General features: G+C 35.0%; 1 protein-coding gene across 1 annotated transcript in view; it reads right to left on the bottom strand.

Moving 5' to 3' along the window:
• LOC100961950 (von Willebrand factor A domain-containing protein 8) overlaps nt 1-19,154 on the bottom strand; it is a gene marked incomplete at its 5' end in the record, with an annotated part of 309,966 nt that overhangs the window by 202,596 nt on the left and 88,216 nt on the right. The window contains 4 exons of the mRNA XM_012805376.2: nt 99-170; nt 5,677-5,783; nt 9,461-9,567; nt 18,776-18,891. Of these exons, the coding sequence (XP_012660830.1) occupies nt 99-170; nt 5,677-5,783; nt 9,461-9,567; nt 18,776-18,891 (402 nt within the window). The remainder of the gene's footprint in view (nt 1-98; nt 171-5,676; nt 5,784-9,460; nt 9,568-18,775; nt 18,892-19,154) is intronic.

The following is a 19,154-nucleotide window of genomic DNA, read 5'->3' as shown; positions in this document are numbered from 1 at the left end:
GGATCATTTCTAAAAACTTAATTCCAACAAGAATAAACCTACTGCTTTTAAACTGCTATTATTTATTCATTAGTTTGTGAGCTGCAGCCATAACTCACCTGGTTGCCAACCAATAATAAGTGTTCTCCCAGGAGAAAGTCTTTAAGCATATCTTCCATCACCATCATGTGCTAGAGAAAAAAAACAGCTAGAAGTTAACTGCGTTTCACATAAACAAGTTGAAATGAGAAAGTTAACCACAAATTAGATAGCCTCCTGGAATGTAAAGTATCTATTAGTATAAAATCAAATGCTTTGATTTTTCAAAAAAATACAAAATTAATGCTGTGGTTATAAGTTATATAACCAATTATGTTACTGATGCTGAAAACGTGAAATAGTCCACTTAAGACTAAACTGCTAACCAATATTTCAGAGTTTTTATAATTGAACGCAAATATTTTTTACCTATTAAACTATGTAGATTTGGCTTATAATTTAATACAATGTTCAAACTGACGTGTGCTAATGTAAAGATTATAAAGGCTTCCTAAAATAACTGCAGATTTCCATGGACCATTTTACACTGACTTGTTCCTAACCATTACCTCCAAAGCCATGTACAGTTTTACAATTAAAAATACATTATTTACTTTCCATACATTTTTATTTGAATCATGATATAAAATAACATAAAAATAAGATTATAGTTGTTTTCAATAGCCACAGAGGAAAATACATGGCTTCCTTGTATCTTGAGACACAAGACACTTGTCAGTAGGTCACAAAAGCTCACTGCAGTTTAAGTGGGAGACGAACATTCCTGCACAATTAATATTATACCTTTTCTTGGTTTTCACTATCAAATCAATAACAGCTTCATGAGTACCACAGAAGTTCCCTATTTGTAATAAAGGCAAAGTAAGCTTTGCATCTAATACATGCTGTAGGACATTCTGCTAGCATGTCACCTACTTTTCTTCTTTCAAATTTAGTTTATGGTGTTTTTGACATCCAGAAATTTTTCTTTTTATTTGTCAAATTTAACAAGATTTTTTTCCAGAGTTTTTCTCTTGGAAAGAAAAACTGAGAAAGTTTGTTCCCTCCTTCAAGAACAAACGAATATTCCCTGATATCTGTCTTGGTACTTTTTTATTTTAAAAATACTTTCAGATACACCATGGAACTAGAGTTTTAACAAGGCTTGAAATAACGTGAGCACATACATTTATTGTTCATTCTGGAACACTTTTAAGAATAAAAAGAAACACTATTAATAACTATGCTAGGACAACAAGTGTTAACAGAGCCTATCTCAAGCAAACCGAGATGTATGGTTACCTACAACATCTGGGTTCTGGTGCTAATGTGGTCTGGAGACATCTTCCATTTCACTAAGATAAAAAGTCAGTGCCAATTTCCAGACAACACTAAGTTCTTCCAGTAATAAATGGGCTAATCTGCATGACAAATATATAGCAAAGTTGGAACAAACACCTTCACTGCCAGGTAACAAAAGCAATATAAATACTGAAAAATAATTCAACTATATTTGTATCTTATCTGCTTTACTATTCTCATGTCCTCCTACTTTATGCCCTCATTGTATCTAACTAGATTATTCAAATCAGCAAGCATTAGCTAATGCTAAAGTCACTGCCAACATAATTCTCTTAGCCTGTTGGTTCACTTAGCACTACAATTTCTTCAAAGCCTCCTCTCCCAAACGTCTGTTTCTCCTAATTCCTTTCTACCTCCCTAACAATTTCCCTCCATAGTCTTCTGGGCTGGATCTTCTTGTAGCAATTCCTTAAATGTTGATTTTGTTGAGCACCTGCACTGTTTTCTCTTTCTACCTCTTGGATGCTTCCCTTTGTTGGCACAGTATAGGGCAGAGCAAGTTGTGTCTAGTGGTACCCAAGACTCCATCTGAGGGTTAAAGGAAGGCTGTGTGTTTTATTGGGTACCTACATGTCAGTGCTAAAGAATTAGCTCTGACTCTGTTTTCCTTAAATCTTCTTATCTACCTCGTGGCTTCAACTACCAGCTCTACACTGGTCTTCAATAGCAAGACTTTCCTTCTCTTCAACTCCCCCCTTGTATTTCTAAGTGGTGATTAAAACACTTGGTTATTTCCCATTTTCTAAAACTTAACATGTCTAAAATTCAACTTATTACTTTCTCTATAACTTCATTCTTTATCCTTCTTTTCCCCAATTGACAGCATCATTATCTTCCACCAGAGCAAACCCCTGCCATCAGCAGCCTGTCCACTTTATTCTTCTCTTCTTACATATCATGATCCAACTAAATACCTTACATTAGGTTGTTTTTTTTTTTTCAGTTTTGGTTGGGGCTAGGCTTGAACCTGGCACCCCCAGTATATGGGGCCGGCACCCTACTCCTTGAGCCACAGGCACCGCCCGATCCAACCAACTTGAGCTTCTGAGCTGTTAAGCCACCAATGTCAACAATGTCTACCTTTTCTTTTCCATCCCCACAGCTTTGATTCAGGTTTCATCTGTCCTAGATTTTTATCAGCTGATTTACCTTCTCTAACTTCAGTCTCTTCCTGTACCAATGTGTTCTTACAATACTGACACATCATTTCTTTGTTCAAAATCTTGTCACTTCATTTTTCCAACATTTCTTAAATTACTCTTAATACTTTAAGAACAAAGGTCACTCCATACGTTGTTGATCTACTTTCAGCCTCATCTCCTACAATTCTCCTTCTCCTACACTGTATTACAGACACAAACATGATTTAGAATAATTTTCTGTTTATGTTCCACTAGACTGTGCACTCTCTGAGAAAGAATCTCTCTCCTTCATCTAACACAAAGCTCCCCTGACTATCTCCTAAATAGCCCTGCAGCATGTCTCTACTCTATCCCCACTGTCACATCCTTAGTTCAGACCTTTCATAACTTTCTCCCGACTATTGCAATAACCACCTAACTAGCCTCTCTTTGCCTTGGTTCTAACTCATATGCAACATTAAAGAGTAGAACCAAAGTTAGCCGACATACAAACATGCTTAAGATCTTTCAATGACTCCCTCCTTCTTCTAAATAGAATGCAAATTCCTTCATTAGGAAGGCCCAGATGATTTGACCCTTTCCTAATTCACCAGCCTCTTCTCTTGATATTCTTTCCTTTGCAGCTTCAACTTCATCAGTGACAATTATACGTAACTCACTAAATGAGCTCATCTTTCATGTAACCAAGTCTCTGCAAATGCAGGTCTCACTGCCTGTGAAACTCTCCCAACTTTGCCTAGTTGACCAATTTTCTATGATCATTCTTATCTAGGCCCAGCATCCCATCAATGCTACCACAGTAACCTGCACATACTTACTTGTCTGTTTCCCCCATTAGATCATGAGTCCTAGATCTACATAGGCATGGGTGTGTATTTTAATCTCTGTTTCCTGATACCTTAGGACCAGGCCTGACACATTGTACCTGATTGTCCTGGTAGTTTTTATTTTAAAAATACTTTCAGATATACCATAGATATGAAGGAATATTTTAAAATTCTTTCATATCTAAAGCTCCTCAAAGTCATCAAGAGGCTATTAATCTCTCTTTCACCCACGTTCTCCTTACTGCTGCAAGTATAATAATATTCCTTAATGAAAGATTGAATAAAATAATACTCTTCATCATGAGCATTCAAAATTTTATTCATTCTTTCAATAATCCACTCAACACATTTACTTAGCAGTTACTAGATGCCAGGTACTTTGCTTTTTGCTAGAGATAAAGAATAAAGAAGACACAGGGTTTTGCCTTCATAATAGGAAAAAACACATTTCAAAAAATCAGTTTCAATACAATGTGGTCAGGGGACCACAGGGCATAGAACAAGATGGTACAGAAACACCTAAATCTACAATGGGTACTGAAGACCACTAATTCAAAGATAAAGTCCAGCATAAAAGGAAATAGTAATATACACATGGAAGCAAATTTAATCGAGCTACTGTCCCTATACTTGGTATAGCTAGAAAATTTTCATTAATGGTTAATTCACAACATTGAGGAGAAAGTACATTTAGAAACAGCTTACACAAAGTCCCTTAGGGCCACTGCATAAAGTTCATAGCAGCCCTGTAGTCCTCAATTTCTCTGTCACAAACACCATGGCAACAGACATTGTGTTCAAGGGCACAATGGTCTTTGCTACTGCTAAATTTCCTGCATTCTTATATCCTGTGCAGTCTTTTCAACCTTTGCGACCATGGAGTTTTTCAAATTGTCACTTATAACAACATCCTGATTCTTTTTTTCTTTGCTCCTTTCCACTATATGAATAGAGTGTGATATCACCAATGCTTGGAAATAGTGTATTTTCCTTATAATCGTGTTTATGTCTTTATTTGATAGACATAAAATAATTTTAGCCCTGGCCAAAATTTTTTCCCCTTTGTTGTGTCTTGTAAGTAACATTATTTTCTGTTCAGGTGTCTAACAATTGTGCAAGAACATTCTCTAGAAGGAAAATAAAACTTATAAAACATTAAGTCTGGGTTATACCTTTTTCTATACCATAGATAACAGTCATAGTTTTCACAGATTCAAAATTTTAAACCAAAATTTTTGTTGATCTTATTTTCCTGCCTCAGACATTTGGAGTAGAAAATTAAAAAGTAAAAAAATAAAAACAGGGCAGCGCCTGTGGCTCAAAGGAGGGGGGTGTCAGCCCCATATGCTGGAGGTGGCAGGTTCAAACCCAGCCCTGGCCAAAAACTGCAAAAAAATGAAAAATAAATAAAAAATAAAGTTTATTAAGAAAGAAGAATTTGTCTAGATACCTATAATGTTAATATAATTCAGGGATATAAATTATGGTACTTATTAAATAACAAAAGAATTGGGGAATGGCAAATTTAAAAAGAAATTTTACTTTAATTTTGCTAACTTTTCAATACAGTGAAAATAGTAAAACCCCATTCTTCTAACATAATTTGCAATTTATAACATTACTTACATGCAGATTAGTGCCTATTACAGAAAATTTTAAGTACTTTTTATTATAAAAGAAACATATAATCATTTGACAGAAAATATAAAAAAAGAAAAAGACCTTTTATATAATGGCAATTTTCTCTAAAAAAATTCTTATTAAACATCTACAATAAAGCTTTTTAGGTATAAACTTATTTCTATGCCTCAGAGGAATGGCCATATTTACTGGTTAGTTGAAAAGTGCAGAATTCTCTACCTTTATCCCATTAAAAAAAAAAAAAAGGAAGAAGAAAAGGAAAGAAAATAGAAACACTAGAAACTTATAAGAAGTGGAAGAGGATGAAGGAAAAGATGCACAGGACGCAGCCCTCTCTGAGCTACTGAAATGATCTAGTACGCAAGCAAAAGGGAGGATGAGTAGTTCTGCTTTGTTTTTAATTTAATAATGTACTTATTTTATTTGCCTTAAGAAAGTCATATATGTGCATGTGTATATATAAAATTTATTACCCTAATCATAGCAATAGCTCCTCCAATTTTCAAGTATCTCAGAAAAGGAAAGAATTTTGTTTTACAATGTCTTAATTTACAAGTTCAATATTTCATTCTGCATTATCTAAATTGAACTTAGGGAATTACAAAAATAATTACACATTGATTTCCAGAGTTTACTACCACATTTTAGTAAATGATTTATCTATGAACACAAAGCAATGCTCTTACCTGAATATTGTCATAGAACAGCACATCAGGCACTTTCATTTTCTCATGGGCATTATAGACAGGTGCCCTGACAGTGCCAATCCTCAGAGATCCAGAAGCTACTTCACCTAAACATCCCACACAAGACAAAGGATTATTCATAGATATGTCCTCAGAGAAGCCAGGCCACCCAATATAGAATGTAACATCGCTTCTGTAACACCTATAGGTTCTTCAAGGAATTTTAATCTAACAACTAAAGAAGTAAGCTTGAAGGTGGTGATTAAACATCACAGCTCTACATTCAATTTGATGAGAGATTATAACACAAAGATAAGCTAAATATCCATTAAACATTTTTGAAGTACCTTGAATATAATTTTTCAGGCTTCATCCATTGAAAAACCCTATAAGAGAATCCTGTAGAGCTCTATTCAAAAATGCAGATGAGTCCACCTACCCCCAGACCTCTTAAATTACTATTTTTAAAGACGGTCTAGGGGATAGCTATATTTTCAAATAAGCACCTAGATGGTTTTGACATCCAGCTAGATTGGAACCTCTGCCCATTACAATGATTAATGTAATGATTATTATTGTATTATTTCCTATCTGCTATAAATAGGATGGCCTAGAATAGATTATGAGCTCCTTAAAGCCAGGGAATTAAATAGTAAATTAGTAAATGTCTTGAAGTCAGGAACATATCTTGTGTATTACCTATAGTAACCACATACACATGTTCACTGTTTGACATGCTTCAAGGTCAACAATAACATTAACAGTAGTAATGTAGTAACTATTAATAATCCTAATATTAGAAGCCATCATTTGGGGGGCCTTCTATATACATATCCCAAATTAGGAGCTTCTTCACTTTTTCCTTATATAATTTCATGTAGTTTTCTTAATGAAATGAGCCAAGAATTATGAGAATATTAAGAAGAATATACCAAGTAAGTTGCTTAAAATCACCCAGGGTAGAAGTAAAAGTAGTCTGATATTTTTTCTACCATGTAGTGTAAATTCAATCTTTTGACTCCAAATAATACTCCATCCTGTGGAAATACCCCAGCAAGCAGATACACAATTACAATGACTTAAACAATTCATCCATCATTTTTTTTCCTACTTCAAATAAGAGCACTGCAGTTTGTTCCTCTTCTAGAATGCTATTTTTGTGCTAAAGCATTTTTAAAGACAAGGGGGGAAAGCAACATTTGCTTCTATGGAATACTGTGAACAATTTTGAGCTAAAAATAATTAAACTGTCACCCTGTTTATGAGTGCTACTCATTTGCCAAAGCACAGTAGATCTTAGCAGTACTCTTCAATAGAGGCTGGGCACAGTGGCTCACCCCTGTAATCCTAGCACTCTGGGTGTCCCAGGCAGGTGGACTGCTTGAGCTCAGGAGTTTGAGAACAGCCTGAGTCTGCAACCAGCCGTGCTAGAGGAACATCCCATCTCTAAAAACAGCTGGGTGTTGTGGCAGGTGCCTGTAGTTCCAACTGCAGGGGAGGCTGAGGCAAGAGGATCACCTGACCCCAAGAGTTTGAGGTTGCTGTGAGCTGTGATTCCACAGCACTCTACTGAGGGTAATAAAGTGAGATGGTCTCAAAAAAACAGGCGCAAAAAGCCCCAGTTTGGGGAGAAAAAGAAAGCTACGTAACAGTGTAAAGCAAAAGAGCAGAAATGTGGCAGGTCAATTTACCATATACTCGTGTGCTGGTTGAGATGATACATATAATTTCAGGTTCAAACAGCATCTGATGCTATCTATGGTTTAGTTTATGGAACATATCCATTCAGTAGATTTAAGGCTTTGAGATAATTTTATTCACTCAGCCAGTGTTCATTATTAAAATTTCAAGCTTGAAAAGAGAAATGCACTCAGATAATAGTGATTTTCTCTGGAAGAAACCTGGCTAGCTATCTTCTAAGAAACTCACAGGATGGTATTATTTTGGTAAATTTGTCAAAGTCCTCAGCCTAGTAGGCTCTAAACTTGGTTTTCTCATCACAACTGAAGGCAAATCTAACTTTCAGGAGAATTTTGAAGACATACATCATGGTTTCTCTATATATTCTGATATAAAATCAGAATTACAAAATATTACAGAATAATGAAAACTCCAGCTTTCACATGGATGATGATAGAGTGGTTGCAAGAATCAGCTCATTATTTAGAGGGAGACCTGCAGGGAAAGCCAAATCCTCATCAGAAGGTTGTTTTGTGAGCTTGCACTCTGACCAAGGAGAGTGAATTAAATGAATTCTTCATGAGAGATTCCCTTAAATTGAATGGAACCAGACAAGTAAAAAGTCTCTTCACTTAGGTTCCTTAATCCCTGTAAGAGGCTTAGATGGCCACTAATACTAGGGGCTGTCACCAAGACCAAACAATCGACAGTCTGAATTACAGTCTTTCTTTCAGTATGTTAACAGACTCAATCAAACAATATTATGAAATTCTAAGCCCCAAAGTTAGCATTCTGTCTCTGAGTTGGCTTTGCATATCTGTATTCAGATCCATTTTCACCCTAAAAAGGTCATCTTATTTCCTTAATATCAAACTCTTTTTTTTTTTTTTGAGACAGAGTCTCAGTCACCTTACTTGAGTGTCATGGCATCACAACTCACAGCAACCTCAAACACTCCTCTTGCCTCAGCCTCCTGAGTGGGTGGGACTACAGGCACCTGACACAATATGGGGCTATTTTTAGAGAAGAGGGTCTTGCTTTTACTTAGGCTGGTCTCGAACTCCTGACCTCAGGCAATCCACCCCCCTTGGCCTCCTAGAGTGCTGGGACTATAGGCATGAGCCACCATGCCTGGCAATACCAAACTCTTCTCTCAGCTGTTAAAAACATCTACTACATAGAGAGCCACAATAGGACCCCTCAGAAAGGGTCACACACTGGATATTTTGATAAAATAGGTAATTACATTTTAAAAAACCAAAATACTTTCAGTATACACTACTGAAAAATAGGAAACTTTTATAGAAAGAGCTCAAAATGATACTTATGGCTATCTAGAAGAAAAGTATCACCAAAGACAACACAGGTATGTGGAAGGAGGCATGCAATGGTATTCTGATTATTATTTTAGTCTATATCAGCCTAGAAAAGTTTCCAAAATATGTACTGTAGGATATTAATCACCTTCCATTATGATGTGGGGAAATAAACATAATTCTAGATTCAGTGGTGAAATACATTTGGGAAAAAAAAATTTGTCAAAATTAGACAAGTTGATTTACAGCAGGAATTCTCAGAGCCCTAAAATGTTAGTATCAATTATCCCTTTTTTTTTTCCTGAGACAGAGTGTCACTATGTCACCCTCAGTAGAGTGCCGTGGTGTCACAGCTCACAGCAACCTCAAACTCTTGGGCTTAAGTGATTCTCTTGCCTCAGCCTACTGAGTAGCTGGGACTACAGGTGCCCCCCACAACGCCCGGCTATTTTTGGTTACAGTTGTCATTGTTGTTTAGCAGGCCCAGGGTGAGCTCAAACCCTCCAGCCCGGGTGTGTGTGGCCGGTGCCCTACGCAGTGAACTAGGAGCACCGAGTCTCAATTATCCCTCTGAAGAGTAGGGAGAAGTGTACCTAGTAATACGTATATACTAAAATAAAGTAAAATAAAATTCAATTGTTTTTTAGATTAAAAGATTCATTTCTTCAACTAAATGCATAAAACAGAATGGATGTAAAACTAAAATACTTTTCTTGAAATAAAAATAATAAACAGCATCAAATGTTTGATAATTATTTCCCTTGAAGAAGAACCAAACAAATACTTACAATTATAATCCTTCAGTTCTGGTTCCGCATCATCATTAGTACTTATTTCTATTGAAGCGTCTGCCAGATTTTTTTCTAATGCTAACCTAGCAAGGCTTGGTAAAAACCTAGGGAGTCAAAGGGGAGAAAAATGGATAAAGTCAAAGCTTTAAGTGATTCTTCAGTATCTTTCAACATGCGCGCACACACACACACACACACACCTTTACAAGCGGTTAAGGAAGATTAGCCTGGACCTGGGAAATCATGCAAAATTTTAGAATAAATATAAACTTAAAGTTTGTATGAATTTTACATTTATGGAGTCTCCTTTAATAAGTAAAGCTTCTTTGTAATTAGCAGTACTTACCTGTATAAATTTTGCAGAATAAAATTTATCATAATTTGCTGCCTTTAGCAGATTTAGTATACCTCATAAATCTTATTAGTTCACTGGCTTATCAAATATCTTAAATAGATAAAACAACACTCCAGCCTGTTCTAACCTGACAAACGCAAATTCAAGTCAATGGAGGTGAATTAATGAGATTTTCTTAACTTTCTAACACACATTATTGAATGAATTTAAGATTACTGAACATTGTTCTTCTTGTTTATTTATTCTACATGTATGTTGTCAAAATAACAATCCAGTGACTGACAGAGATATTCTTTAGCAACTAGATTATGGTTGTCATGTGCTTAAAACATGCAACAGCTCCCCACCCATACAAATAAAGATATATCTTTATGCTCCCAAATGGGCTCAAAGAAATGATTTTTAATCCATGGTGAGATGTACTATTATAAACTAATCACTATATGAAACAATGTTCCAGATCAACATACTAAGAACATATCACCTGTAATTTAGGTTTTTCACATTTCTAAATCTTTGGTGGTAGTCCTCACAACCTTGAGTCTAAGCTCTAACAGAAGAGAGTGAGACAGACTTATTTTGTCCTGAGTTATCTTAGGGGAATTATTATAGGGCTAGGTCAGTAGCTCTGAGTTAACTACTGCTCCCCTATGATCTTTCATCACAGTTTTGAGATCATTGTTCATGCTATGCAAAACTCCACCTCCAGCTCCCAAACTGAGATTTTATCTTGTTTCCAGCATTCTTATCTTGGACCCCACCCACGCTTCCTTGCACCACTATTCCAAAAACTAGATTCTGCCCTGGTAACATTAGGCCTAGTAGCTACATTTCCAATATTCCCCTCAGACCATCTTGACTGGCAATAACAACTTTCAAGCTTAGACTTATTTGCTATTCCCAGACATCCCTGAAGTCCATACAGTCTGTCTGTCAACGCATCCTGACATTAGCCCTGTATTGGAACATTTCTAGATTGCTCTCCGAAGTGAGTGATAGCAAATGGTAGGTATGCTTCACTTTCAGGAGCAGTGGCAGACACTGCTTGCTAATAAGGCATTCTTTCCTGCTGAGATTGACAATTGTTCTTATTCTAGCACAGAGACAGCACCATCAAATAATCACAGGTGTCTTGGAAGTTGAAAATAATTATATCTAGAACCTAAATTCTAAAAAAATATTGCCCTAACAAATGAGGGGAATAAAGCTAACCCTTACTTTATTCCTAGATTTCAAGAGATTATTAGTTAGCTTTGTCCCTTCCAGTTGCTCAATGATAATTTCTACTAATTTCTTTTCTCTCTCTCTCTGGTCCTTGGTAAAATAAAGGAATGAATGAAATATCACTCTTTCTATTCTACTTTCCCATAAGAAAAGCAAGCACATATCCTGTTTCAAATTTTCCAACTGTACATATCGTTATTATGAATATCCCAATGTCTTTCTTAAAGTATTATTATATTTATCATTCTTTACCACGGGCAAAAAATGAATTGGAAAGCTTGCAGTCTTGGTTATAAGAAAAACTAAAGAAAGATTCGACTAAACTAAACAAAACAAAAACTAAAGAAAGATTTAGAACTGTATCCTGTGAAACCCAGAAACAGAAGTATAGTAGTTACCAGAGGCTAACTCACATAACTGTGTCTCTGTTACCCAAGTGGGATCAAATCTTCAGATTAAGGAACAAGATAGTAGGAAGAGAAGACAGCATCCTGTAAGGGTAGGGAATACTCTCAAGTTACCTCGTCTAGGCTATGAGGCTGAGGTGTACAGGCAATGAGGGAGGAAGAATGGGAGAAAAAGACTGAGAGGCTCAGTCTCTGCCTTCTATTTGAAATGTGATATTAATCAAGTAATTAATTTATGTTTGTTATATTAAATCTTACATTATCAAAGTGTACTGAAATACTTAAGACAACTTAAGGTTCATCCTATTTATAAATTTAATTTGTTATATTTGTGCATTAATTTCTCAAGGAAGTGTTGTTAATTGAGACATCTAAATGCCTTAAAAGGAAAATTCATATATCATATATATTAACAGTTTTAAACATGTGAAGGTTTTTAACTTAGCCAAGTTTTATAAATGGAACCAAATATTTTCCAAAGGCCCACTGACGTATTAATATCTGCCAGATTTACAAAGTAGCTGAAAAACAGAAAAGCCTAAAGTTCTATATTTTTAAAATTATAACATTAAAATATTAAATACTAGTTTTTAAAATAAAAAATAAATCCTTCCCAATAAAATGTGGTATATGTATACCATGGAGTACTACTCAGCCATAAAAAGCAGCAATCTTTCTTATACCCTCAATGAATCCCCAACAATAAATTTTTTTAAAAAAGTAGCAATCGAGAATGTTTTCTGACAACTGCCTGGAACTGGAGACCATTGTTTGAAGTATCATAGGAATGGAAAAACAACCACATGTACCCAATACTAAATTAGAACTATTAGATTGACACTTACATGCACGTACAGAGGCAAAACTCATTTGGAAGTCAAATGAGGAGGAGGGGTAGGGTAAATTCATACCTAACAGGAATGATGCAAATATTCTGGGTAAAGGGGACACTGAATTAAAATGTACAAATGCAAATTTTGTCACCAAAATGTATGTGCCCTACAATACTCTGAAATAAAAAATAAATTAAAAACAGAAACAAAACTAAAAGAAAATAATTAAATTCCTAGTTTCTCCTGTAAGCAAAACCATTCTTCAAGAAATTCACATCAAAAAAAAAAAAAGAAAGATATTCACATTAACAGTAATCATTATCATCACTTATTACTGTGTATGATGTCCTATCAGGCTTGTGATTTTTGAAAATTAGCTAACAGCTTAAACAATGAAAATTTTATATAGATGTTATTCGTTTTATACCACAGGGAATTTCTGAAAAATGTATGTAAACTATAGTATTTGAATGAAATAGAATTCTTAAGACAGAGACTTCTAATTAATTCTTCTACAATATAAGTATTTTGGGAATGCAAAATACCTGTAAATTTCTTCATCTTCTAAATTTTCTTTTCTGTGGTCTCTTTGGTTTTCAATTATCTAAAAAATGAATTTGCCTCAAGCTCCAACAGTTGATATCCATACCATGGGCTATGAGGATAAGGTGCGTAGGCAATTGTTATTACTACGGGTAATCGGTGCAATTTAAATTTAATTGGCATAAACAAATAAATGAATAATATTTTTACAAAATTAATAAGAAGGCTTGGCTCCTGTAGCTTAGTGATTAGGGCGCCAGCTATATACAGTGAGGCTGGTGGGTTCAAACCCAGCCCAGGCCAGCTAAACAACAATGACAACTGCAACAACAACAACAAAATAGCTGGGCATTGTGGCAGGTGCCTGTAGTCCCAACTACGTGGAAGGCTGAGGCAGGAGAATCACTTAAGTCCAAGAGTTTGAGGCTGCTGTGAGCTGTGACGCCAGAGTACTCTTCCAAGGGCAACATAGTAAGACTCTGTCTCAAAGAAAAAAAATAAAACAAAAAAAACTAGCTGATGTTTAATAAATATAGTCTAGATAATTTCTTTTGATTTTATCTGCCTAATAAAAATTTTATGAGTATAAATTATACAAATTTTGTTTTAAAATTTTCCACCACATTCAATTTTGTTTCACTGCTTCCATATGGAATGAGGTTGTTTAAAAAATAAATAGAACACTTTATGCATCAGTAACTTTTTAGTTCCTTCCTGCTATTGTGCTATTCTGAATAGGTGGTTAATAAAAAAAATTTTGTCCCTTGCTGAAGTCAACAGATGATGCATAAATAAGATAGCTCTTCTACTATTCTTTTATAGCTGAAAAGGTCATGAAGAGATAAGAAAATAAAGTTTTATTATGGTCAGTTGGTAAAAATGAAAAAATGAGTTGATCATTTGATTCAGTGAAAAGTGTATGAGAATTAAAACTAAGATTTTTTATTTTTCAATTTTTTAACTATGAAATATTTCAATATTTATAATTTATAAAATTATAAGGAACATTACAGAAAATTATGGAGAAAATTAAGTACCCTATTCATTCTTCTCCATTCCCGGAGGCAACTCTAACTTTGAAATTGATGCGTACTTCTTGTTCATATTTTTAAATTTGTTATGTAAGCATGTGCTCTTTATTGTATTTAACATTTTATACAAAGGGCAACATATATCAAACTTGTATCTGCAATTTGTTTTTCTCAGTCATTATTAAGTTGTCATGATACATAACTATTGACATATGTAGTTTACTTCATTTAAACTGCTGTATAGTAATTGATCATATAAATATATCAATTTATATATTTGTTCCCTAGTGATGGACAAACAGTTCATTTCTAATTTTTCATTGCTCAAAAAAATATGCTGTACATATCTCCTTATATACGCAGTAGATATCAAGAAGTAGAATTATCAAATCACAGAGATGAAATTCCATTCCCTTCAACTCTAAAAAAAATTAAACTTTTACAAGTAAAAATTTTAGCAGCATAAAATGGTAGCTGAGTATTGCTTTAAATTTCATCTCACTAATCAGTAATAAGACTAAGCATTTTTTTAAATGTTTATTGGCCATCTGAATTATTCATCCTTTGCATGAATGCCTAATGATCCTTTTCCCACACAGAATTCTTTTTATTTCCTTATTATTTGTAGGACCTAGCAGTCCCTAAATATCAATCCATTCTTGATTATAAGCCTTACAAAACATCTTCTAGGGTGGCACCTGTGGCTCAGTGAGTAGGGTGCTGGCCCCATATACCAAGGATGGTGGGTTCAAACCTGGCCCTGGCCAAACTGCAACAAAAGAATAGCTGAGTGTTGTGGCAGGCGCCTGTAGTTCCAGCTACTTGGGAGGCTGATGCAAGAGAATCACCTAAGCCCAGGAGTTGGATGTTGCTGTGAGCTGCTATAACTGAACTCTGTCTCTACAAAAGAGAAAAAAAAATCCATCTTTTTCTGGTTTGTAGCTTGTAAGTTAGAGTAGTTTATGGGGTCACATATGTGGGTTTTACTTTTTTGTATGAGATAAAGGAAATAATTTTATTACTTTTATGTTTAAGAAATGGGTCTTGCTATCTTGCCCAGTGCAGTGGCTACTCATTGGCATGATCATAAACTCAAGTGATTTTCCTACTTTAGCCTTCTGAGTTGCCGGGATTACAGGTGGATACCACCAAGCCTGGCAAGATTTTTAACCATTCATTGACAAGCCCATACATTCCCACACTAATTTACAATGTTGTCTCTAACATATATTAAGTTCCCTTAAATATGTGGATCTTATTTCAGGGCTCTGTAGCCTACACTAATAATCTATTTGTATACCACACTGTTATAATCAATACAATTTCACAGTGGATGTTGATACCTGGTAGGGTAAGTACATTCTCCTTAATCTTTTTCAAAATTTCCTTGGCTGTTATTAATCCTTCAAACTTCCATAACAATTTTGCAATAAGTCTGTCAAATGTGCTATACCTTGTTTTATTTTGACTAAATTATATCTACTGATCAATTTGGGGGAAAATAGTTGTACAATACTACATCCTCCCTTCCATGAACATAGTATAGCTTCCCATTTGTCTTCTTGTAAGTCTTTTTTATCTATAAAATAATTATAAATCATTTATTAGATTTATTCTTTAGTGCTGAAAGCTATTATTATTTTGAATAAAATTATTTTTTAAAATTACAATACCTCATTGACTGATGTTAGAGTGCAGGAATATAATTGATTTGGATAGATAAGTAATCTCACTAATTCTAGCAATTCACATGTATTTTCTCTTTGATTTTCTTCTGTAGCCAATCGTTTAACCCAGAGCCACCACACTTGCTAAAAGAGCTGAATGATGATTTTTATTTTGTTCCTAACTTTAAAGGAAATATGCAAGTATTTTTGCCATAAGAATGCTGTAATTTTTGGTAGATACCCTTTAATAGATTAAAGAATTTCCTTTCTACTCATGTTTTATTAAGGCTATTCATAGTTTTAAAAGTTTTATTTTTTTCTGCTTTAATTTGTTTCTTAGGTTTGGCTGTTGGGTGTTATAAAATATTCCTTTGCCTTCATTTATTATAATACCTTTTCATACTAATATTTTATAACAGTAAATTAAAACTAGAATGTCAAACCATGAAAATATAAAAAAATTTAAGTCTCTACCACCCTTGGTAGAGTGCTGTGATGTCACAGCTCACAGCAACCTCCAACTCCTGGGCTTAGGTGATTCTCTTGCCTCAGCCTCCTGAGTAGCTGGGACTACAGGCATCTGCCACAATGCCCGGCTATTTTTTTGTTGCAGTTTGGCCAGGGCCGGCTTAGAACCCGCCACCCTTGGTGTATGGGGCCGGCGCCTTACCCACTGAGGCACAGGCGCCACCCTACCCAACTATTTTTAGAGACAAGGTCATGCTCTGGCTCAAGCTGGTCTCAAACCTGTGAGCTCAGGCAATCCACCTGCTTGGGTCTCCCAGAGTGCTCAGTGAGTAGGGTGCCAGCAGCCAGTGGTGGTGGATTCAAACCCAGCCCTGGCCAAAAAAACTGCAAAAAAAATTAGAGTATTGGGCAGTGCCTATGGCTCAAAGGAGTAGGGCGCCAGCCCAATATACTGGAGGTGGCGGGTTCAAACCTGGCCCTGGCCAAAAACTGCCAAAAAAAAAGAGTATCAAACATTCTTGAGATAGTTCTAAATTGCTCATAGTTTTAAAATATAACATATTTATTTCAGGTAAATTAAACATAAATTTTAATAAAAATTAAGTGAAAAACGAAAACTTCAGAAATAACATTACTGCTATTGACAGAATGTCTGTGCCCTCGTAAATTCATATGTTGAAATCCTAACCTCTACCATGAAACTATCAATTAAAAACATTAAGACCGAAAAATAAAATGCACCTTAAAATCATTCATACTTATATCATAATGTTACCTTAACAGTAAAAGTAAAATAAAACGTTACTTTGTGTTTATTCTCCACATTGACTTTTTCTGTCATACCTACCTACATTGATTGTTTTCTCTATTTGCTTATTTTCACTACTATTGGATTTATCAACATTCTTTTCTTTTTACAGTTCCCCCAAATTTATATCAGCATTTTCAAACTAACAAAGTCTAAAGTGATTTAATACTATTCTTGTCCTAAAGAATAGAAGAACCTAAGAAAGCATTCGCCTTTTTTATACTCTCATTTAGCATTTTATTTCACCTTGTTACTTTCCCATATCAGTATTCATTTTTATGGTATTTAATTTTTTTTAATTTAGTATTTTTTAGTATTTAATTTTTTACAGTACATTTAAATTTAATGATATATTTACTTTCTTCTATTTTCTTTCTCACCATTTTTCTTGCACCTTAGTATTTTCTGGATTTAATCATCTTCTTTATTCTACTACTCTCTCTAGGCTCTTAATAACTACTTACTATCTTTATCCCACTACTATCTTTTAGCAGTTCTTACAGCAATGTGATCAGCTCAGTCTTCATCTGAAAATGCATTTAGCTAGGCAGAGACTTCTGGGGTTGACGTGCCTGTGTTAATTTCCCTCAACACTTTCAGGATACTATCCAATGTTGGATCTACTATTGCTGATCTAAGTTGTCAGCTTCAAATTTGTTCACTTGTATATTTTTCTTCTCTTAATTTTTAAGGTTTCTTTTTTTTTTATCTGGAATGCTATGCAGCAGCAATATGGTGTACACCAGTGTAGATTTGTCTTAATTTGTCCTACTTGAGAATCAATACCCTTCTTCAGTCTATAGACTGATGACCCCTTTTCATTTCAGAACACACCCAACCATCACTTATTCTAACAATTAATCTTCATTCTCTTTATTCTCTATTCTTAAATTCCTATTGGACATATGTTGGAGTTTTCTCATCCTATCCTACATGAGCATTAACATTCCCTTTCATACTTTCCATCTCTTTATTTTGCTGTGCTGCATTCCAGGTCTCTTCCTACGCTTCATTCTTTCTTCAATAGTCCAATTTACTGCTGGTTCACTCCCTGGGTTTGTTTGTTCATTTCTTTGTTTCATTTCAATGACTGTATTTTTCATTTTGAAAAGCTGTATTTGGCTGGTTTTTCCTTCAAATCTACCAGCAACTTTTCTCCTACTGAGGAAAACTGGTCATCTAGTTTTTAATTCTTTCTAGATTTATAATTATCTTAAACATACTTGTTTGATAGTCTCTAACTGCTCTATTATTTTTTGAGTTCTTGGCGTTCTGTTTCTTCTGAATATTGTACCTGACCAATCTCTCTTTTGTTCAAATATGGTTTATCAGTTTGTACAGTGGCCTCATATTCAGAAGGAATATTTACTGCCCTTGGTTGTAAAAGCGTTGCTGCAGACTGGTTTCAGGGTTGCTGCTTTCAATTGAAGTCTCCAGATAAAGAAAAGATCCCGCATGAATTTTTCATGTTAACTTACCACCTTTTGGTCACTACTCTGGCAGATGGTATCAATATGGACCACTCACATCACAAAGGGCATTTGATTCTCAAAGGTGAGCATTTCTTTTCTATCCTAACTTTAAGAAAAAAAAAAATCTTTCTTTTCAGTTCTCTGGGCTTATGGGCAAAAATTTTTAGTTGCTAAGGACAAAGGACACTTCAAAATTCTATTATTTATACAGGGACCTCAGTTACAGTCTCCTTACCTCAGAGATGCCTGTACCCACATATGTTGTCTTCAAACAGATACTAAAATCCAGCTGTGAACCACTAAGCCCTATTCCTTCCTGAAAGCCCCTTTGGCAGCCATTATCATAATCATCCTCTTTATTCTGGCTTTGCTTTCTTACTTAATTTCCTCTTCTTTTAAAATATTACCTCTGTTGAGATATAATTCACATGCCATACAATTCACCTATTTACAGCATGTAAGTCCCAGAGACTTGAATTCAGTGTGGAAGGAGAAAATGGTTACCTGGAAAGGCAGGCTTTAGTAACAGCACCGTGGAGACTTTCATTAGGATACTGTGACAGGCGACGAGATATGCGTAACAGCTGTCTGGTAGACAGTGATGCTGCCAATGACTGTGCCTATCAGAAGGAAAAGACAGCCGGTTAGGACACTCGTTTCAGCTTGCTAAAGGGTCCCTTCAGATAGGTATCTATCCCAGCGGAATTCACTATTTCTGAATGACAAGATCAAACTTAAAGTATGTATTGTTAATGAATTACAAATACACATAAACCAATTTACATATAAAATATCCTTGAAGATAGGTTTTCTAAAAATCTACAGAAAGTATTTACCAATTCAGTTAAGTTACTATGGCTCAGCGTCTGTAGCTCAAGCAGCT

Source organism: Otolemur garnettii, unplaced genomic scaffold (assembly GCF_000181295.1).
Source record: "Otolemur garnettii isolate 467f Iridium unplaced genomic scaffold, OtoGar3 scaffold00040, whole genome shotgun sequence".
In the NCBI taxonomy this organism is placed as follows: Eukaryota; Metazoa; Chordata; class Mammalia; order Primates; family Galagidae; genus Otolemur; species Otolemur garnettii.
The sequence above is the reverse complement of the archived record's forward strand: the minus strand, read 5'-3'. Positions and strand labels throughout refer to the sequence as shown.